The 22,380-nt window shown below is 42.0% G+C and overlaps 2 protein-coding genes across 2 annotated transcripts; one reads left to right on the forward strand and one right to left on the reverse strand.

Annotated features, from left to right (window-relative positions):
- The first annotated feature begins 4 nt into the window (after window positions 1-4).
- On the forward strand, window positions 5-9,101 carry AMDHD1 (amidohydrolase domain containing 1). Its single transcript, XM_039704126.1, has 9 exons — window positions 5-242; window positions 719-825; window positions 2,080-2,144; window positions 2,739-3,016; window positions 5,692-5,917; window positions 6,852-6,976; window positions 7,821-7,914; window positions 8,308-8,468; window positions 8,845-9,101. The coding sequence occupies exons 1-9, from the start codon at window positions 100-102 to the stop codon at window positions 8,957-8,959; spliced, it is 1,314 nt and encodes a 437-aa protein (XP_039560060.1). The 5' UTR covers window positions 5-99; the 3' UTR covers window positions 8,960-9,101.
- A 2,194-nt stretch (window positions 9,102-11,295) lies between these two features.
- HAL (histidine ammonia-lyase) lies at window positions 11,296-22,315 on the reverse strand. The gene is made up of 20 exons (XM_039704124.1): window positions 21,954-22,315; window positions 21,462-21,522; window positions 21,265-21,292; window positions 20,892-20,966; window positions 20,721-20,793; window positions 20,570-20,636; window positions 20,347-20,384; window positions 20,137-20,262; window positions 19,709-19,848; window positions 18,217-18,264; window positions 17,460-17,607; window positions 17,284-17,379; window positions 17,110-17,168; window positions 16,245-16,325; window positions 15,506-15,571; window positions 15,257-15,422; window positions 12,988-13,122; window positions 12,283-12,391; window positions 12,120-12,189; window positions 11,296-11,687 (listed from the first exon to the last, which is right to left on the reverse strand). The coding sequence occupies exons 1-20, from the start codon at window positions 22,198-22,200 to the stop codon at window positions 11,538-11,540; spliced, it is 1,983 nt and encodes a 660-aa protein (XP_039560058.1). The 5' UTR covers window positions 22,201-22,315; the 3' UTR covers window positions 11,296-11,537.
- Between the last annotated feature and the right edge of the window lie 65 nt (window positions 22,316-22,380).

Genomic DNA, 22,380 nt, shown 5'->3' on the forward strand with positions numbered 1-22,380 from the left:
AGGGGGCAGACCGGGGCAGGCCGGGGGGCAGGCCGGGGCCGGAGGCCGCACCGCCCCGGGACTTTGAGCCCAGCGAGCCCGGCAGTCGGGGCCGCGGCCATGGCGGGCCGGCAGCGGCAGCGGCTGCTGCTGGAGAACGCCGAGCAGCTGGTGCTGGTCTGCGGCCGCCGAGAGCCCTTCCTGCGGCGGGACGGCGCTGCCAGCCTGGCCGTGCTGCGGGCCGCCAGCCTGGTGGTGGGGCTGTGAGTGAGGGGCCGGGGGGCTCGGCTTCGGCACGGCTGGGATCGGGGGCAGGGTGGGAGGCATCCCCTAAGCGCAGTCCAGGCTGCCCGGTGCCATCCTCACACTCCACTGCGAGAACAGTCCCAAAGGGGCTGTGGCTTCCCGAGGTGCAGGCGATGGCAGTTGGATTTTTGTGAGGGGACGAGTGCCCTGCGGATAGATGCTGTGTGCTCGCTGATCCGCAGGAGGAAAACGGTGTTACCTAGTGGGAATTAGAGCAGAACAGTAGCAAGGTGTCATCCAGAGGATAAGCGGTACAGCAGACAGCTTGAAACGCATGGCATTACCCCAGTGTTTGCTGTTTATCTGTAAAATGAGCGAACCACCTCCACATGTGCATCTTCAGTGCTCCTGAAGGTCCTGCCCCTGTTGTTCCAGGAGCACTTGACTTTTAAACAGGCTCACGCGTTCTTTGTTCATTGTCTGTGTGTTGCAGGGATGGCTGTATCAAAGCTGTGGGCCAGGCAGATGTTATTCGCAATCAGTTTTCAGAAGCAACGTTTGAAAGGATAATTGACTGCTCCGGGAAGTGCGTGTTGCCAGGTAAGTGTACTTTTGTGATACAAAGGAACAGCACTGCCAGCAGGTCAAGGGACGTGATCCTGGTACTCTGCTCAGCCCTGGTGAGACACATCTGGAGTGCTGTGTCCACTTCTGGGCTCCACAGTACAAGAGAGACAGTGGAGGGCTACAGAGATTATGAAGGGTTTGAAGCGTCTCTCTTATGAGGAGAGACTGAGAGAGTTTAGTCTGTTCAACCTCAAGAAGAGACAACTGAAAGGGGACCTCATCAAAATCTGAAGTGGGGGATGCCCAGAGGATGTTTCCAGGCTCTTCATAGTGGTGCCAAGCATTAGGACAAGAGTCAATGGGTGGAAATGGATGCATAGGAAGTTCCACCTGACCACAAGGAAAAACTTCTTTACTGTGCAGGTGACTGAGCACTGGAACAGGCTGCCCAGAGAGGCTGTGGAATCTCCCTCACTGGAGATATTCAAGGGTTCTTTTGGGCTTCATGGTGGAGCTCTTTCTTGTCTTGTTTTGTCTGTAGATCTGGTCCTGTCTATCATAGATTACAACAGGAATGTAGCTGACCCACAGGGTGACTCTTCAGATTCACTGCTCTTCTCTGTACTCTCTCAGCTCATCGGCCATTCGGCCACAGAGCTCAGTCTGTCCATCCTGCCCACAGCTGTTTGGAGGCAAAAGGAATTTAAGTCACAATTCTGCAACTTTGTCTGATAAAAAATCCCCAAAAGATGAGCAAGTCTATTTCGTGTTAAATTATCCAAGTGGTGTTAGTTAATTATCCATGAGCTGTCAGACCTGTTTCTCTTACAGTGGCCTTGCCATTCAGCAGTGTCAGTTTCAGAGCTTGTAGAAAAGGCTCCCATTGTTGTAAGTCTTGCTAGAGGAAGTCAAGTGTGCTAGGCCCAGCCTAAGCAGTTTGCCTTTTTTTTAAAGAGTACAGGCTTAAAGTCTAATGAACTCTTTCAAAGTCTGTTATTTATCCTTTCTTCCACAGTTTGAAAACTTTATAAAAATATCAAACTCAGCAACAGATGCATTTATCTGGAGACATTTTGCCTAAGGTGTCAGACTTAAAAAAAATGTAAAGAAAATTAATAGCCTCTGAAGAAAATCCTAGATATTTGGCTGGTTGGATTTTTTTTTCCTCTAACCAATACAGACTTTTTAGGGGAGCTTCTGCTGTCTATTTAATTTGCTTGCATGTTCTTAATATTTTCTCTTACACAGTGAAGTAACTCAAGTGTACATTTACTTTGTTTTCTTTAGGCCTGGTAGATGCACATACACATCCAGTGTGGGCTGGTGATAGGGTTCATGAGTTTGCAATGAAGGTAACAGCATAAAATTACACAGATGGATTTTTCTTCCTCCTTTTTTTAAAATTTTTAATGCATAACTGTTTCTACTTCTGAGTGACTCTCATCTTTCTTTTATAGAAAAATACATAATTTCTGTCAGATTATGTACCTGAGGGAAGAGGGATGATTTCTGAATACTGATAGGCTGAGAGAGGAGTGCACCTGCATTCTTTGCAGCCACCATTGATATATTTTTGCATTAATTGAAGCAATACAGGAGTGCCACCTTCTATTACCATCTAAGTCTTGATTTTTTTCTTCCTTTTTCTTTTCCACATAAATGAATTTCGAGCTGGAGATTGGTTTTCCCCTTGGACTTGGGGGAAAGCAAATCTTCAGAGTAATTCTCTTTATGCTGCTTCTTACAACATTTCTTCACTTAAGTGGAAGGGAGAGAGAAGAAAAGGGGGAGGGAGGAAGAATTAATGGGGATTTTTTTCCTCACTCTTTGTCTCTCTCACTGCAAAGAGACCTCAAGGCACTTTCTGATATCTCTTGGATGGAAAACACACTTGTCCATAGCTAATTGTATGGGGGTGGGTTTTGTTTCCTTTTCTTTAACCCAAGCTGGCAGGTGCATCCTACATGGAGATCCACCAGGCTGGGGGAGGGATCCACTTCACCGTGGAGCACACTCGGAAGGCCGCGGAGGACGAGCTGCTGGCCACGCTGCGGCAGCGCCTGGGCCGCATGCTGAGGGCGGGATCCACGCTGGTGGAGTGCAAGAGTGGCTACGGGCTCAGCCTGGAAAGCGAGCTCAAAATGCTGCGGGTGATCGAGCGCGCGCGGCAATGCGCGGATATCGGCATCTCCTCCACCTACTGCGGGGCTCACGCCGTGCCCAAGTAATGGGATTGGCTTCTCTTTCTCTTCTGAGTGCTGCTGCTTTGCACTGAAAGCTGGTTTCTTCTGCCTCACTCCTAAAATACAGCATGCTTGAAAAACAGCAGCCAATATTTATAGGAAGCTCTCCTAAATTTTAACTTGAAGGAAGGCAGGGCAGCCTTATTTAGTGACTCCTAAATGCCAGCATAGGCTTAGCTCAGATCCTCTGTCTCCAGCTGATGCTCACACTGGACATAACACAGAAAAGTCTTCTGCTTGCATTTGCTGCTATCCTTCAAGCTTGGTCTGTGCCATGAGATTTTATTTGGCTAAATGACAACAAAAAATACCATATTTAATCTTTATGTAGCTCCATAAACAAAGTTTAATTATGCTTCCATGCAATGAAGACTTGCATACATCTTGTAGCTATGAGATGAAGATTAAAGTGTTTTTAATCAATTATTCCAATGGCCCAAGTAGACATATCATAAAAATCCTTTCTCATTTCTGATGTTGATTTCACTGTGGTGGAATTAACATCTTAATGTTACCTGATTTCAGTGTATGAAGGAACTAATGAGGAGTTTCAGCTGGATATTTTGACATACTAAGTGGTAGGCTGCTGCAAGACAAGGCATGTGAGATAGAGGCAGGCTTATTATGTAGTAATATTCAGGAGGTGTTCGTTAAAAGAAAAAAAAGCATATTTAAAAACAAAACAAACAAAAGCAAAACAATCTCAACCTTTTCTAACATTCAAGAAAACATGACCCAGAAAATATTTTTTTGCAATCTAATTCTTGTGTATTTAGAGCAGGATGGTAAATGACCTTTTGTCAGTCTTAACTGTGGAAAATGAATTCTGTATCAACTTCAGTAACTGGGAGATGGTTAAGAATAAAGTAACTAAAATCAGCTGAAGGCAGCAACTACTTTCAGGAAGTTCTACTATAATTTAGAGGACTTAATGGTAAAATAAAATTGACCTTTCACCCCAAACTATATATATATATATATTTCTTAGCCCTTCCTCTCTTCTTCTGCTAAAAAGCCTTGGCAGGACTCAGTCAAAATCCTGATAAATAGTCTTGCCCACCAAAATGCTTTGAGCATTTATATAAACCAGTGAAATAATTTCCAGTGTTTTTACAAACATACTAACTCTCATGTGTTAGGAAGACAGGTATGATTTCTCATTCTTTGCACACTTCTGTCCCCACTGTTGCACATCAAGCATAACAACATGTAGTAGTAGTGACATACTGTATTTTAAGAAAGGAGAAAAGATAGTTGGGGGTTTGAGAGAATTTCCTGAAGGAAATACTGAGTTATCTGTATTTTTCAGTTTGGGTCTTTTTAAATCATCTCCTCTCTTTTCAATCAAATGTTTGTGTCTAGACTACTTTGCCTGAATTTTATGCTACCCCTCAAACTTAGACTCTGGTTTGGGTTGTCATTTTGACCAGGAGGAAATCTGCAGTTCTTCCTTGGTCTCTCCAGTCATCATTTTGAATCAAGCTTATGATTTGGGGAATGTCTGATTTAAAAAAAAAATCATTATTTTTTTATTAGTAAGTCATTATTGAGCCATTTTCCACTTTATCAAGAAATTTTCAGTGTTTTCCTGAGCAGAAATCTTCTGCATTAAAACAACAGCGGTTTTGTTTTGCATTTTGGGGTGTTATATCCCTCAAAAAGTGAAACCATTTCTTAGTGTTTCCCTCTGGTTTTGTCTTGGCTCTGGCCCTAATCTTTCAGCCCAAATTCCTCCAAAGGCTGCTGAGTAGAAAGAGAAAAGGGAGAAGCCTTGGCAGGGTGAGAGGCTGAGCAACCCTGATGCCTGTTTCAGCAAGAAGGGAATGGAAGAGGGGCTCTGTTTTATAACCTTGTTTATAAATTCAGGCAGAATTTGGCTTCTTGAATTGACTCCTTTGCATGGCTCCTGACTCAGCCTCGTGTGGCACTCCATAGTGCCAGTGTCTGCATGCCTTACAGTGCCTGAAATGAGCATTCAGATTCTCAGGCATTTGTCTGCTGTACATCCCTTGCCCTTAGACATTAAAATTGGAAAATGCTAACTCAACTGCATATTTTGGGATTATTTGCTCTTTCTAAGGCATTTAGTTATCTCTCCTGGGTTATCTTTATGTAAGAGAGGATTCATAAATGATTCTGAGTTTGGCAAATCAAACCTTGCGTAGCCTCTCTGATTAGAAACAGTTATCTGCCCATCACTCTGAGTGATGTAAAAGGAGGAGAGGTGAATTAAAAATAATTACTGATACTGCATATCCCCTTTGAGCTTTGATACTTGCATAAAAATATTGTATGAATACCATTTAACATATTTAAATGCTTATATATTTTAAATACTTATATTTGAGGATACAGTATGAAGAGGTCAGAATATATGAATAGGAAAGCAGAAAAAATTGTTTTAAAGTATCCCATATCTTTGTTAGCATCCAAGGTGCCTACCTTATTAAAAACATTTAGAAATACAATATAATATTCTATAAATGGAAAGTAACTCATGTTGGAGAATACATGAATTACAATGGGGTTTAATTTTTTGAGGGATTCGTATTTACATAATTTCCTAAGTAATTCAGTAATTGCATGTATGGCTTGAGTGTGTGCCAGACTTCGAGGATGTTACTCACAGGGCTCGGTAACATTTTCTTTTCGTTAGAGGGAAAACTGCTACTGAAGCCACAGATGACATTATCAGTAACCACCTTCCTAAACTGAAAGAACTCATACTAAGTGGTGAAATACACGTTAACAATATAGATGTGTTCTGTGAGAAGGGAGTCTTTGATCTGGAGTCTACAAGGAGAATACTTCAAGCTGGAAAGGATATAGGGTTACAGATTAACTTCCATGGTGATGAACTGCATCCGATGAAATCTGCTGAGGTACGTCCTTTCTTAACACTCATTTTTGCTCCTGTGAGAGCCCAATCTGTGAAAGAATTGCAGTTTTCAAAACTGAGGTTGTCTTTTCTAAGACTTTATGAAATAGACCATCTGATAGATGCCAGGAAGAACAGTCCATGTGCAGCTTTGGAGGTGAGGACATGGGAGGAAGCCTTGACCTCTGGGACTAACGTGCACTGGCTAACCAAACATTGACTTTGCTTATCTTCCACATGGGATACAGACTGGGAAAGTGGATATCCATGCACCCAAGAATGACAAAAACATGGTTTCTTTGCAACTTGAAAAATATTTTTGTGTTGAATGTTCTGTTAGAAGCAACAAGTCAAATTGCAATGAGCACACTCAGTGGTCTCATTACTCAGATATCAGTTTATCCACACTCAGAGAGGTGGTTTAGTCATGACTAGATTCCCAAATATCTTGATAAAGAAAGTCCCTTTGACATCATATTTCACCATCATTTAAATATTGTTTCCTTCCTGTGGGGTCTGCCTAAGCTGTATATAAAAAAACCAATCAAACCAAACCAAAAACTTGGTTGATTATAAAAGCCTATTTAACTTCCCTGTTGAAGGCAGCATTCAGTTTTGTGAACTATTTTCTGACAGATCCTTTATGAGCAGGAGTTGATAATGTTTTCATCCATGGCTCTCACATAATTTTTGTGTTAGGCTGTTAAAAACGCCACTGAAGGTGTGCTTCTGCTTCATGGGTGGATAAATTGATCACCTTTTCCTTCAGTAAATTAACAAATATTTTGTAGTCTGATTGTTCTTCCAAGCATTCTTTGCTATTTCTCTTCTGGAATATTTTGCATAAATAGTGAATTGTCTCTTCCAGTTGTTTAGAAACAACTTTTTAAACTGAATTAATTGAGAATAGTGAGTGATTTGCTTGAAAATTTCTTCAGCTTGGAGCTGAGCTGGGAGCCCGGGCCATCAGCCACCTGGAAGAAGTTAGTGATGAAGGTATTGTGGCAATGGCAAGAGCTAAATGTGCTGCTGTCCTGCTGCCAACAACAGCCTACATGCTAAGGTAAGGCCACTAGATTGAAGGGTAACTTCTGTAACTGCAAATCCATGTGTGTGCTTTGAGGGGCTTTTAATCTAAAAGCATAAGTGTGTATCTGTGCCTTAAGGATCAGTCTGGGTCAGTGAAGGCAATCACACGTACTGAGAACTGAATGAGCCTCCCTCCTTGTGTCTTATTTCTGCTGGAAATCCTCAAAAATCTGTGAGAGTGCTGAGAAGTCTCACAGATTCAGAGTGGCCTTACAGCAACTATGGCTAAAACTTCCTAGAGAGTGTATTTCTAAGTGCCCACCCTGCAAACACCTACACAGATTAATCCAAGGGCTGAACAATTTTGAAATGGCTCTTCCAGATACTGAAGTTATTGGAAACATCTTTTGCATTATAATTGCTAAGTGAAAAGATCTCTAATGTATGCGGACTAAGCTCACAGACTCAAAAATAGGGAAGGGACTATTGTATTGCATGTGCCACTGCTTGTATTTTGGATCCTGTCTTTGCAGCTGTAAGAACTAGAAAATTAGTGTTTTTCAGAAATGAAGATTTTTATCTTGTATATTCTTAAGTGACTGAGGTCTGGATAAATACCAGAATTTCAGTGGTTTGGAGCCTGATGGTTGACACTGGCTGGTACTACATGCAGTTGCTGCAAAAGTGGTGTCTTCCCATTTATGTTGTCTATAGGATGATAGGTAAGAATGCAAGAGGAGAATTTGGCTTTTCGTCTCCATAAGGATCAGTGTAACTGAATGCGTGAATGCAGCCAAACTGAGAGATGACTTTTGCCTTTGTAAATCATTGTATGATAACTAAGCAAATTGTACTGATACATTTATTTTTCCCACTAGACTGAAGCAACCTCGAGCTAGAAAAATGTTGGAAGAAGGTGTTATAGTTGCTCTTGGCAGTGACTTTAATCCTAATGCATACTGTTTTTCAATGGTAAGATAATCCTAATACTGAAACCATAGAATTGCGACATTTCTTACTAGTACAACTTGTGTCTAGGTCTTGCACACTTCAAAGTGGTTTCAAGTGCACAAGGAGAGCTGCCTGCCCCATGCAGACAGCTGTCTGTGTTTGTGTATAATGGTAGTTTTTGCCAGAAATTCTTGAAACCAGAATGGGTTCCATCCTTCATATGCACTGAGAGGCCTATTCAAAGTGCTTTCAAAATTACTGATTTTAGAGTTCTCGTTTTGGATTTGGCAAAATTTATGTTGTACAAAACAGCTCCTTCTGTTGTGCAAGGAAAAAGGAGAGTGCTTAGGGATCTGAAGCATAAACAGCTTTGTGTTCCTGGTAACTCCCATTGTCCCCTTCCTTGCCTGCTAGCCTATGGTGATGCATCTGGCCTGTGTAAACATGAAGATGTCAATGAATGAAGCACTGGCAGCTGCCACCATTAATGCAGCTTATGCTCTGGGCAAATCAGACACACATGGCTCCTTGGAGGTTGGCAAGCAGGGAGATCTTCTTGTCATAAACTCATCAAGGTTTGTTCTTCCATTGGCATTTGAAATGCGCTTTAGCCTTAGTTATCTTCACTGAATAAAGGGACACTGGTAGCATTTCAGACCCACTTTCATTTTCCTTAATTACTCCAGTGGAAAATAAAGCCTAAGACTTTTGGGGCTGTTATTACAAGTAATCCATGCCTAACTACAAATTACCTAGAGATAATATGTATTAATTTTGTGGAATAAATTCTCTACTGATAGACTCACTGTATTCATGCAGCAAGAGACCACATGTAGACATGGGCATGGAATTTTCTCTTTTCAAGCAAATCTTATAAAATTGCCACATGTGCTGGGCATGTGACCTGCTCTTATGCAAGTTTAAATATTCTTAAATATCTTGTCTTTTTAGGTGGGAGCACTTGATTTACCAGTTTGGTGGACATGAATCACTGATCAACTACGTTATAGTTAAAGGAAAAGTCATCTATGAAAATGAGAGGTGTGAGACAATGGGCAGTTACTGAGAGAAGGCAGTAGGTTGGTGAGCTACTAAAATCAAATTAGCATGGGGTATTTCAAAGCAACAGACAAATCAGATTTGTATTTACTGGTAAATTGTTTGTCTGCTCACCTTACTCTTATTCAAATAAACCTTACCAAGCATTACCCATTTGGTGCACCTCCATGTCCATTGTCCTTCTCTCCAGCACAATAAAATAATTTCTAATTGTATCCATCCTAAATAAGACAGTTTCCAAATATGTTTTCCTATACAATTAATCTATAATATTATAATATTTGAAAATAACCGAAACAAACTGGCAATGAATAAACTGGGTAGTGTGATGTTAAGTAACCTGTGACAGAGGGTCAGGGGCTCAGGCATGCACATTTGAGATGGCCTTTGGCTGTGAAGGGAGAAGATCACATGCAGTGTCATACAGATGTTTCAGAAAAGACCTAATTTTGTTTATTCTAGGTTCAATCTGAAATAACATGAGATACATTTGTTTGTGGAAGTTTGAATGTGATTCTGGTAAATTAAGTATGATAACTTTTACTCAAAGCCATGTTGAAACTTTTTAGAAGTGCTCTTTCATTTATCTTTCAACTACTGCTTTCCCTCCCTGCCCCCTCCAGCTTGTAACATTTAGGAATGCAGTATGTAGAAAAAAAGGATGATGCAACTCTGGAGAATTTAAACTTTTGCAGTATTTAAGCAGAGGGTCTGGGGTAGGAGGGTCTCTGAATACCCATGGACTAAGTCTTTTCTTCAAATTTTCAAATGGATGGTGGCTGCAGAAGCAAAAGGGATTTCCTTTCTGAAGGTGAAGTCATAAAATTGCACCTGACAAGCATGAAGAACTTCACATCAAAAATAGTTATTGATATAAGCAAGTGACATAACCTGTGATACACAGCAGAGTGCTTTAGTGAACCAGACCCTTGAGGAAGGACAATGCTCTCATTCTGATTAACAGATATTTGAAAGCCATCACAAACATGTATGAGAGTTATTATGACCTTCTGATCTCCCTGAGCCTTGAGCACATCACACATCTGTTAAGACCCAAAAGCCATCCCCTGTAGTATCTTTCTTCATGCTTTATTTGATCCAGGCTAGCCAACTAAATCAGTTTTTAAAACAATGTAATAGCATTCCTGTCACCTGACGTGTTTTCCTGCAAGCAGATGTTTTACCAGATGTGGGTGTGGAACTTTGTTTCTATGAAGCTTGAAAGAACATCCCAAGTATGTGATTGCACAGTCCATTCTGCCCAAGACAGCCTTCATAAATAATGTTTATAAAGGGATTTGGGAAGGCTGTCAGGGAAGGAGCACAGGCAGAGTGGTATTTCTCAGCTCTGCACAGGCACGGTGCAAAACCTGAGTCCACTGTGCTGCAGTGTGTTCTGGGGATCCCTCAGACAGCCAAAAGCAGGGGTGAGTGGGAAGCAGGGCCCAGAATCTCTTCTCTGAATGCCCAAGGCAAACCTGCTAGGTTGCCAGCAGGCATGAGCCCTCTCCTCGGGGCACATTTAACATGGCAGGTGTCAGACACTCAAAGGCAGCCCCTTGCAGCATAGCCAACAGCCTGGGGAGGCTTTCAGCTTGTGCTGAATGCCCCTCAGGCAGATCAGTACTGCCCTGTCTCCACTGCACCATGAGGTGAAATCCATGTCCTGACTCTTCCCTTGCAAAATAAAGCCTGTGCCAGAGGTCAGTGTTGTGACACAGAGCACACTCACTCATGATCCCATCTCTGGGGACAGGGCTCCTGGCAGACAGGCAGAGACCTGGAGAGCCATGGGAGTGTGGGTCTTGGTGCTATTGCCTCAGCACTGGTTCACATGCACTAGTCCTACGCCCCCTCTTCCCCCTTTTCTGGCCCCTGTGTCACCTGTCCTCCTTACTTCCAAATTAAGCTTTTGCTTTACCTTTTCATCATCACATACATGTCAGGAAAATAGATTGCTACAACCATGTGGAGCCTCAGTTTATTGATTGCAGGTGTGAGCCCATAGCTCTTGGAAAGCTGCATTAAATATAGTCCATCACCAGAACATAAAATATTTGTTCTGGAGCAGTGATCTCCATAGCACACTCCTATGCACACAGCTTTCCTGATTAGTGAAGCACCTGCTCTAAAAATGCTCCTGTTATACAAGAGCCTGTACCTCACATATGATCTGCAAAAGAGAGAACAACTAAATGTAAAGATAATCTTGTTTGTGGCAAAATGAAGGGGATCACAGCAGTTACCCAAAGGGGGAGAAAAAAGGTAAGAATATCAAATTTAGGCTGTTTGGTATCATTGGCACAGATGGAGAGAAAACAAACAAAATGTTGACAAAACAAATACTGGTTTCATCAGGAGTCTGAATAATTTGTATTCAGAAGTTCATGAATTCACTGTCATGACAAAATTGTCTTTTACACATGAGGAAAGCAGTGAGACTTTTCTTTACTATCTATTTGTGCTTCTGAGCTAGACAGTCAGGTCCTCTAGGTCGCCTGGAGAAACCACATTGAGCGTGAGTAGAACAGCCATGCTCAAGCAAGGTTCTGGAAAGGATCTGCTCTCTTCCAGAGGATCATAACTCAAAGTTCATTCTGATGCCTGTGCTCATGACTGTAATCTGCACTCATTCTCAGCGATCCCAGGGAGAAAGCTGTAGGTGAAATGGGTCTTGATTCAGGGATGTGTTCCCTCCTGTACTTTTCAATGTAAGGTTTAGCCACTTCCCACACCTGCGGAACAAGAATGTGAAACAGCAGAGTCAGAGGCAAAGAAAAGGTCAGCTAAGACATCAATGCATACTTCTAAATGAGTTCAGAAAACCCTGAAGAAAAGTTATTGGGTGGGATATGCTGTATGGGAGGAGCAGAACCAGAGAGGCAGATAGAGCAAGGTTTAGGGAAGAGCATGTGAAGGGAGTTGACAATGGATGGGAAAGGATAAAGCTCCAATGGGACAAGGTGAAAGGATTCAAGGCAGCAATACTTTGTCTTGCCGTGTTACCAGGCTAATGCTCTGTATGCAATATTTGGGAGATAGTCACTGCCACTTGCTACAAAGCTACTTGATCATGAAGAGTATTGGGCAGCAAAAACAGCAGATAGCATGGACAAAGAAAAAGGGTTCTAGACAATCCTACACAGAAGCCAAAAGCCAGCACTCACCTTCTGCTCCACGAGCAGCCTGTGAGCTGCTTCAATGTCTGGGGCCATGAAGCGATCCTTTATCCAGGGCCTGCAATGAGACATTGGACAAACATTAACCCCCACTGCCAGCAGCTGCTCTCCAGGCAGGCAGCCTCTGGGGAGAGTGTTTGCCTGCTCTTACCTCACCACGGAGCGCACAAGGTCGTAGACCTTCTCCAATGGGGTTGTCGTTCTCAGAGGGCGGAGGAATTCAATGCCCTGGCAGGCGGCGAGCAGCTCGATGGCCAGAACTAGGAAAGCAGAGCAGCCAAGGGGATGTTTGGCAGGTACAGCTCAAGGCGAGGTTTCCTGTCCAAAGCTACCCCTGGCCTTTGTTCTCATATGATATGGTTCAGGCAATGTGAAAAACCAGTGGATCCAATCCACACCCCCCAGAGAGCCAGCCCAGTGGCAGGATCATTTCATGGGTGATGCTGGGAGTAGTATCCAGCATTTCAGCAAGCAGATTTTGGGTGCTTTTGTTCAGACCTTTCAAGTGCACCAGGAACTCCTCGTCACCAGAGTCTTAAATGCCTATGAATCTCTTCCAGGGTAGCTTGAATACTCAAATTAATGTCCATCATAAATCACAAATCTTCTTTATCACTTTAAAAAAGTGCTAAATCTTGTTTAGAAAAGAGGAGCCTGAGCTAAAAATGAAAGTTCTCCCTCTGAAGCATGCCAGACCCCACATGGAAACACCAGGAAAATTATAGTGCTTTGGAAGGGAGTCTTCTGTCTGGAGAAGTTTGCATTGTATCTGCCTACCTTACACCTGATCATTATTGGCATTAGCCCCTTACTTTCATGATTCAAGGTTGGTCTGGAAATCAGAATTTAATTTTACCTTGTTCCACATGTTCAATAACTCTCAAAGCTTTTCTTGCAGCCCATCCTCCCATGGACACGTGATCCTCTGTAGCAGCACTGGTTGAGAGAGAATCCACAGAAGAGGGGTGGCACAAGGCTTTGTTCTCAGACACTGCAAAAACCCAGCACAATGAATGAAAGACAAAATAGGCATAAGACAGCAGAAGCAATGGACAACATGGAGGTAAGAACCTGTCCACCACCTTGGGTCCAACTACTGCTCCTCTTTTGAGGATGCATCAGTGTTTTACCTGGACTGAGAAATTTGTAATAACCTTGAAAACTACCATTGCCTTTAAAACACTAACCAACAGCAGTCTTTAGATGCAAATATTAACCACATACAGAAAGAGGGCTCACTCTTCACTCCCTTAGCTCCACTTTGAGTTGCTGGGGCTCAAAGGCCTGGAGGAAACTGAAGCAGAAGAGCAGACAGCATAACTGAAACACAAGCCTGGTTCTGCCAGTTGCTCTGGTTGTTCTGCCAGGGGCAACTCTGTAAAGAGCATTGGCTCCCTCTGGTTTTGGTCATGAAGATCACCCCTCCCCTGCTTTCAAGAATACAGCTAGAGATCAGCCTCTGGTCTGCTCATTGCAGCTGAGGAACTTTCAGAACTTCCTCTGGAAAGATGGGGGAATGCCATACAATACAAACTCTCTCCCTCCCTCACCTCACTACAAGGCTGCCCATGTCCCTGAGGGTGACACACTCCAGCTTTGAAAGCCAGCTGCAAGGTCTGGAATAAATTCTCATGCTGCATCCAAAAGCGACAGGCAAATGGTTGCAGGAGAGGCCTTAGGCACCATTCAATGATCATTTGAGGTTGAGAACTGCTCTTTAAAAGAGAAAAAAATGAAGTGTGCATTCACAGCACTCTGGCTGCACTCGGCCTTTCCTTTCTGAAGCCCAGCGGGATGCTGTGTAATGCTCTCGCCAAATTAGCAGCTTCAGAAAAGCAACAGGAGCAACAGAGAGGTGGTGACACCAATTGCAAATAGGCTGGAGTGACAGTCTAGGGCCAGAGCCCAGCTGGCACATTCAGGCAGGTGATGGCAGGTCCCAGAGAGGCTGCATGTGATCACTGCAAACAGCTCGGTCTGGCAGGCACAGAGCTGCTGGAGCAGGGCCAGACAGACACATCCAGTGGTGTTGCAAAATATCTGCAATTTTTTTTCAGATTTATCTATTAACCCTGGGAGTGAAAAACATTAGCTGGTACACAAACAACCCAGAAACTGGCAGAGTGATTTGAAAAAATATTGGTGATTAAAAAAGAAGTTAAGAAGAATAAAAGGAACTCAAACTTCAGATAAAAATTCAGATAAAATCCTCACTTTTTTGATCAGGATGAGATTATTTTGACCCATGGACTTCTAGTGTCAGCAGATGCAGGGCTGTAATTTTCATTTCCCACAGCAGAAATCACTGTCACTCCAGATTACAGAAGTGTGCAGTGCAACCTGAAGCCATGCAACCAGCTGAAACCTGGAGCCATCCTACACTCTCCCCTGCCAAAAGATAAAGCTTCCAGCCCCTAAACGAGGGAATGAGCAATTCAGCTCCTCTTCCAGACCCAATTCCCCAACCAGCCTCTAGGGTGGTTTCCTTGAGGCTGGGTTCCTTTAGTGAACTGATTTATTTAATTCATTTGTTTTTCTCCAGAGTGTTTACCTACATATTTAACCAATATTCTCTGTTCCTGTGTTTGTTTGTAAATTTTAAAATTTATCTCTTCTCATAGCATGTTTATCTTTATATTGGCTCCTGCTTCTCTGAACCTATGAACTGTAGTATGCCAGCAGCCAGCAGGCTTCTTGTTGCCTTAGCCATGAGTACTAGAGGAAAAACTGAAGTGATGTTTAGTTTCAGTGCTACCCCAATAGCCACCACTGCAAACTCGGGTCTTCTGAGGACTGTGGGGTCTGATACTGATGTGCCAAATGGAGACAGCCAGTGCTGAGGCCATCAGGCCACCTTTGAGACAAGCCTTCCCACCAAAGTCCACTCAGATTTGCATGCTCAGAGCACTGAACATGCCCCAGGGTTGGTGCAGAATAAGGAAGCCTGAACTGAAATAATTGCAGCCACACCCAATGCTCATACTTTACAAGACAGCACAGAAGACATGGAGGGGAGATGGAAAACAGGAGCCAGATACATTTGTGTCTGCTATTAGATTGCATCTGCCTTGAAAAAAATCAGTCTTTCTAGCTTGCTCTCTCTATGGAATTGCTCAAGCACTCACCCAGGGCAGCTGCTGTGCAGTGTGCAATCATGAAGCCTGAGTTCAGGCCTCCTTCAGTGACTAAAAATGCAGGCAGTTCACTGAGTGAGGGGTTGCAGAGCCTCTCAATTCTTCTTTCACTAATTGCAGCGAGTTCATGCACACCAATTGCTAAATAGTCCAGAGCCTACAAAAGAAGATCTCATTAAACCAGATGAAAAAAAAAAACCAGAAAAAGTTTTTTTTTCCTTTCTTCAAATGCTGAATTACCTTTGCAGGATATTCACCATGAAAATTTCCTCCAGAAATGGTCTCTTCTCTTTCAGCAAACACCATCTTTAAGGAGAAGTTAAGGCCCACATGAGTGAAATACAGTTTACGTGAGTGATATCTGCCAGTAATCAGAATATCTTAAATGAAGGAGTTCTAGTGCCAATAGGCTTTTATTTACAAGCACATTATATTGTGTCTACACTTCCACTTTTCAAGAAATGAAGACACAATCTCAGTTCTTCAAATTTGTAGGTACAATTTTGACATGTATGTTTTTCAAATAAGCTACATAAAGAGAGGTCTTTGATCAGCTGTTCAGATCCTAGCATAGGTTTTCAGTTCCTTGATAGATTCTCTCCATGACAGTTACAATTTTGGCACTTAATTAGTCCAAATTAGAATTGGACTACTTCCAAATTAGAAGAATTGGATTAGATTCTAATTAAAGGTAAAAGGAAGTTTGGAAGATTAGAAGCAATAATGCTTATCAGCAATTGATATAATGGTATGTACATCATCATTATAGTGCTGACAGAAATGCAGCCCTGCATTACAGAGCTGACAGAAATCCTTCAATGCAGTCTAAAGGAAGAGAGATTGCTGTTGCAAACAATGGCAGTTATTGACCAAAGCCAATTATGACTTTTTTGCCTCCAGTGTGAGTAACTATACAAAAGAAAAGAGTAAAAAAGGCTAAGAAGAATTTTATATAGTAATAAAGTAATTAAAAAGATACAGGGTTGTCCGTGGCACTGTTGATTTCCGTCGTTATTATGTCCTTCACAAAAGCAATTGTATCATTTACAATTCCATGGACCTACAACAAAAGACATTAGTGCCTGAGCTTATTATCTGTACTTAGTTCACCTTCAGGATGCTGACTGAGCTGCAGGGACCCTCTTCCCACTATCTCATTCAATTTTCACACATGGAAGATGGTCTTGGATTTGCTTTTAACATCAGCAGCATCACTGCCAATCCTAGACACTTCAAATATGGTATTTACTATTATTATGGCAGTTTTGCCTGAATAGTAATCTGAATATGACATTCTTTACTTATTTGGGTTGGTTTACCTAAATGGAAGGTATTTATTCAGTGGCAGAAGTGTTATGAGGGAAGAAGTAGCCTTACAAAGATTCACAGAAAACAAAACCTCTTATTAATTAATTAACTTTAATTAATTCCACTGATTTAATAGCTTTGCTCCTGTTAAAATGCAAAGGATTGAGCTCTTCCAATATGTCTGAGATACTACATTCTGTTTGCTTCTGGAAACACCCAGTTCATGTTATTAACACCAGTGCAGAAGAAAATCCCTACAAAATCTGCAAGCATGGAAACCAGCACTTTCCCTCTGCTTCCAACCTCTGTCCTCTTCCAGATCTGGACACAGCTTTGTTAGATGCTGCCTGATGTGTACACGCAAGTGATCAACAAATTGCATGTCTCCATTAACACTACTGTGAAGTGAAGAAGATGCCAAATAAAGCCTCTTCCTCTAACAATGTCAGACAGCACATAACTGCCTTTATTTCTGAGGTGGAAAAGTCACCATCATTTATCTGTTGTTACAGAAGTATCTTAAAGTCAGACTTTACCTGAGGACAGCAGCGCATTGTGTACGCGTCCTGAACTCGGTCACAGAATCTATGGCTCTCTAGAAGACACAAGGAGGGCAAAACCCAAATATTGCTTACACAAAAGCACTGTGTCCTGTTGAAGGACCCAGCCTGTCCTGGTAACCTGAGAGGGTGAAGGTTTAGATTGTTCACCTGCTATTTCTGATGGATGATGGTCAGAATCTAGAAGGGACCTGAATCGAAAGGCCACTTCAGCCTGCCCTCGATGCGGGCGCACTGCATGGATATCTAGTAAGACAAGTCAGACTGTCAGGCTGTGCCTCTCCTGTCAGGAGCTGTTTAGCAAACAGGGAGTGCCCAGTACCCACCAGTGTCAAAGGCCCTCGTTGTGCCCTTCAGGACTTCCAGTGTAAGGGCAGCGATGATGTCAGCTTGCCTCGCTATAGCTCCGGCTCTTTCCACGGCCTCACATCCCAGCGAGGTGATCATCTGTGTCCCGTTGATGAGGGCTAGACCCTTCAAAGGAAAACAGATGTTAAGCAAATTCGTTGCCACTATTCCACACACTGTGACAATTCCCCATGTCTGTGACAATTCTCCTTCTCACATGAAGGAGTTAAAGGTCTTTGCCTAGCTTTTTGGACCATCTTGAAATCACAAAATGCACAGCTTGACTGAGCATCTGCTACATAAAGTGTTAATGCTCACGACCCCATTAAGTCCCTGCAGACACCCTTGGAGCACCAGTAGTTCCAAGCAAGTAAGATACCTGCTTCAAGTCAGTCATCTGACTTCCTGTTCTGGCCAAAGGGTGGACAGGTACCTTGAAGGTGCCTCTTAGACAGCTGTGTCAGGATGGTATAAAGTGCTTTTGAAAGGGACCTGTCTGTCTCCACTGACCACAGAGCCAATCTGAACACCAAGCTTGGGTCTGACATTTCAAGTCAAGTAGGGTGACACTAGGAGTGGTGAATCCCACTCCTGACAACACTTCATCATTATCTTTCTAAAGTTTGATTTAAAATTATTGTTAATTCATGTAATGCTTTTACTGTACATATAAAGCAAATAGTGATTGATTGACTATGCTCTTTTTCATCAGCTGACATCATTATACTTTATTACCTCTTTTGGTTTCAAGGTGATTGGTTTCAGTCCATGGGCTTCCAGGACCTGTGAAGTAGTTAAATGCCAAGGCAGTTAATGAAAAATACTTTTCAGTCACTAAAGTCACAAAATGCAGTCACTCAAATGTTTCCATGAATAGAAATATTAACAAATTTCTTAAGTGATGGAAGAAAAAGAGCTTTATATCACAAACATATCACATATTTTTTTCTGCTGGGCTAAATAAAGGACTTCCAAACTAGCACCTCACTTCCTAGTGCCAATACAAGAAGGTAGCAGGAGCACTGAAGCAAGATATTTGTCACTGTCATAGCCCATCAACATCTACCATGTTCTAGATGATGGGAGAGGCTGGAAGCCCCTTGGGAAGGCACTTCTGCCTACACCCTGCCTCATAGCATTTTGGCTTGGCATAAATTATTCCTTATTAAATTATCCCTAATCCTTTCTATAGAAAATCTCTAATGACAGGAGGAGTCCTATCCAGTTTATTCTGTACATGTCTATTCTACAGGGCAATTGTTCTTGCAGGAAATGGAGAAACAGCATAACTTATTCCTCATTTAGTCCTCTCACCCTGTCCAACAGAAGAGGTAATGCATCTCAGAAGTGTACAGCTATAACTTCTGGTCTTGAAGGTCCAGCACATACTGGTCTGCTTCCTCCTTACTCCTCTCCCTGTGTAGTCCTCAATCTTTCTCCAGTCTATAGCGATGTACACCTATCAATCCATGAATGAGTCTGGTATTCAAATATTCATGGATAGGAGTTATAGGTGTATCAGAACAAACTACCATGAAAGACTTTGGAGGGGCTGGACTTGGAGATATTTAACACAAGATCAATCTGCTGGTATGTTAGTGGCAGAATAACAATAGATTAAAAAGTAATTTCATTGTAACAATTCCATCTTGTGATAGAATATAAAGGCCCCTTGTAACCCTAGCTAATTTATCAAAAATGAAATATCCAAACCTGTGTATTTACTTAAAGCCACTATAAAATCAGTAGAAATTTTACTGCAAAGATCGTGCCTCCAGTAAACCTCCAGGTATGCTCAGCATTTGAGAGGTGATGTTGGATTTTTTAGAGGAGTATTGATGCTCATGGAGCTGAAGATACAGTAATAGTTCTTTCATAGTTGGTATCATATCCTCTCCATTTCTCCAGTTCATAAATGACGAACTGTGGTATCTTGTATAGCAGTACTGTGGCATGATATTTCTTTAGGGCTTAATAACATGCTGCTTATTTATGTCTGCTACAGTGACATGTGGGTCAGTTCTTGCATTCTCCATGGATCCACCTTCCTCAAATTAGAGAATAAGTAGCTAAAGGCAACCTAGTCCCAATTCAAACTGGTAGAGAAAATCCAAAGACTTGTACATATTACTAATATGAGAAAAAGCTCTCTCTCAAAGCTACATGCAATTTGAAAAATGAGTCAGCAAGCTAAAATAAAATAAACTGTCAGCTGCACAAATCTTACATATTTAGCATCAGCCCAGCCACTCTTCGGGGACCACATCTTTCCCTCTCCAATTAATCCCAGAGCAAGATGAGAGAGAGGGGCCAAGTCTCCGCTGGCTCCAACTGTCCCTTTCTCTGGGATATAAGGAAGGCAGGATGCTAGAAAGAAAACAAAAATCACTCATTTTAGAGCATTCCCTTGATAAACTCCTTGGAAAACAGAGAAGCCAGCTCATAAGTGTGGCCACAGTAACAGCCTACAATCATGGACAATGGCACCAACAGGACTACTCTTGTTGCAGCTCTAGTCCTGATCTCTCACAACTACCAAGCTGAAAGACCAACACCTGCATCTTGACCCACTGAGCTACACCCTTTAACTGCTTTAACAAAGCAGTTAAAAGGAAAAGAAAGGGAAAGAAAGATTTTCTTTAAACATCTTTTTACCATTAAACACTTCAATAACTTGCTCGAGGGTTTCTAGGGATATTCCACTGTATCCTTTGGCTAGGACATTGATTCTTAGTGCCAACAGCATACGAGTTCTCTCTGGGGTCAAAGGTTTCCCCACACCTGAAACAGTAACAGAACCCTCTGGGTTACTCACCCACTACCAACAAGGGCCGAAAAGGGAAACACTGAGCAATCTCTCATTACCTGCAGAATGTGAACGAACCAAGTTCACTTGAAGCTCCCTACAAAAAAAAAAAAAAGAAAATATGTTAAACCTCAAAAAAAGTCTCATCAGGTTTGATTTTGCATGAAACAGAAAGAATTTCTGAAGCAGCTCTCTCATTTAACCCCAGCTACAGGGTCAAACTGCTCCCTCTTCTTCCTTTCCTGAAAAGAAAGGACGGAGAAGGCTGCACACACAACGTACCTCAGATTACTGTTTGGGATGACAGTCCTGGCAAACTTTCCAAAACCCGTGGTGATTCCATAAACAACTGCAAGAAATGTACACTGCTGGTTAAGGAGGGAAGCTGATGAAGTCTTCTAAACAATTAGTAGTTAAAAGCAAAAATATTTACCTGTCTGTTCCTTTACGATCCTTTCAATCACTTCTCGAGATTTTTTGACTTTAGTTTCAGCTTCAGATGTGAGCTAAAACATAAGTAATTTCAATATTAGTTTATTTGTCATTATTTAGCTGTAGAAAAATAAATATCTAATTTTTAGCTGCATTTGTTCAGAATTTTTACCTTTATCTTGTAGAGTCCTTTTCCTAAATTGACCAAGTCCTCCGTTGTTAAGCTGTTGCCATCTAAAGAAATATACTACACCAAAGAACCACCCTTTAGTTTGGGACATGGATACATACAAAATTGCTTGATAATCACTATAAATAAAAAATACAGTCACAACTCAGCAATGACAGGAAGCTTCTTCATGCTTATTCATAAGACAGGAACCCGGGTAACAAAAACATAATAAGCACATTGTAGTTTAGTTTCCTTGACACAGCCAAATCTAATAGCCCCTGCTTTTGTGAAGGCTGCACTGGCTGAACTCTCAGCATTTTCTGGTGCATAGCAGGATTTCTTACTGAGTTGTGAAATCATTGGTGATTCCTACCTGATCTGGTTCTCGGTATTTGCTGTATCTGAAAGTTTTGTAAAGGAAAAAGGGCAGACAGGATTTCACAGGTAGTGACCACTCAGTTACTGCTGGCAATGTGTTTTAAGAATGAAGAAACTCTAAAAAATGCAGGCAATATAGAAAATTATAAATCTGTAATTGTAAAAACTTCACAAATCACTCAAAAAGGATACAAATGAACTCCTTCTGGCTGAGATGGTATGAAATCTGGAGACATTATATCTCCTTCTATAACTAGAAGAAATATGTAGAATAAGAACATACAGGATTAAATTGCATTATTTACATAAGCTAATTTGTTATTTATTACAATTCACAGCAATAAGAATTCTAATTTCTAGTTATCAGCCCTGAACATACTTGCATGCTTCTGGGAAAATAACAAGGAACTATGTATTTATTTAAGGTATTCCAAAGGCTAAAACAGAACAGCTTACACTATATATGACAGCAGATACGAAAGATGTACATAGAATTCTGTACCTTCTAGCTTTTAGTAGTTCTGTTCCTGAAATTAAATATTCTTAAATTATTGGGTATTTTTCCATAGAAACTGTAGACAATCTCTCAGGTGCAATTTTAGATGAATCTAGATAAAGCCACAGTTTGCTGACTCAGATGACAACACAGTCACTCTACAATGCAACACTTAAGGCTTTGCTTACCAACTTCAACAAATTCATTGTCTTCTAGAGCATCCCCCACGGTATCATCAAGATCCAGCAAGCCAAGTCCCTTGCACCTTCGAATGTAAAACTTTACCTCCTCCACTGAGGCAAATCCCCCATTGTCAGGTTTGTTTTTCATGTACCGTCTCACAGCTTCCTTTCCCAGCCACTCGATGGTGTTTGTGGAGCTTAGGCACGGCACTGCCAGCCATTCTCCTCGGACGTGCACCGTGTACCTCGGCATGATTTCACTTCAGAAATTGTTCCTTCACCAAGAAGGGCTGCAGCGTGCAGCAGCCTCACATTTACCATGTGGTGATGGCCTGAAGAGCTGTGCCTATCTAGAGCCCAGTGTTGCAATCAGGTAGAGGGAAAAACCCACCCTCAAAATCCTCACCTTTGTAAATAAACAAGATCAGTGTGT

This window comes from Passer montanus, unplaced genomic scaffold (genome assembly GCF_014805655.1).
Source record: "Passer montanus isolate IOZ18808 unplaced genomic scaffold, ASM1480565v1 scaffold17, whole genome shotgun sequence".
Lineage (NCBI taxonomy): Eukaryota > Metazoa > Chordata > Aves > Passeriformes > Passeridae > Passer > Passer montanus.

What these genes read in the sequence shown, in the direction of transcription:
- AMDHD1 (XM_039704126.1), top strand. Translation starts at nt 100, where the DNA reads ATGGCGGGCCGGCAGCGGCAGCGGCTGCTGCTGGAGAACGCCGAGCAG. An exon ending in ATCCGATGAAATCTGCTGAG is followed by an intron (nt 5,918 to 6,851) that starts GTACGTCCTTTC and finishes AAATTTCTTCAG; the next exon opens with CTTGGAGCTGAGCTGGGAGC. An exon ending in ACAACAGCCTACATGCTAAG is followed by an intron (nt 6,977 to 7,820) that starts GTAAGGCCACTA and finishes TTTTCCCACTAG; the next exon opens with ACTGAAGCAACCTCGAGCTA.
- HAL (XM_039704124.1), bottom strand. Translation starts at nt 22,200, where the DNA reads ATGCCGAGGTACACGGTGCACGTCCGAGGAGAATGGCTGGCAGTGCCG. An exon ending in GCTGGGCTGATGCTAAATAT is followed by an intron (nt 18,265 to 19,708) that starts GTAAGATTTGTG and finishes ACTACTTCACAG; the next exon opens with GTCCTGGAAGCCCATGGACT. An exon ending in ACAGTGCCACGGACAACCCT is followed by an intron (nt 15,572 to 16,244) that starts GTATCTTTTTAA and finishes TTCTCCTTAAAG; the next exon opens with ATGGTGTTTGCTGAAAGAGA.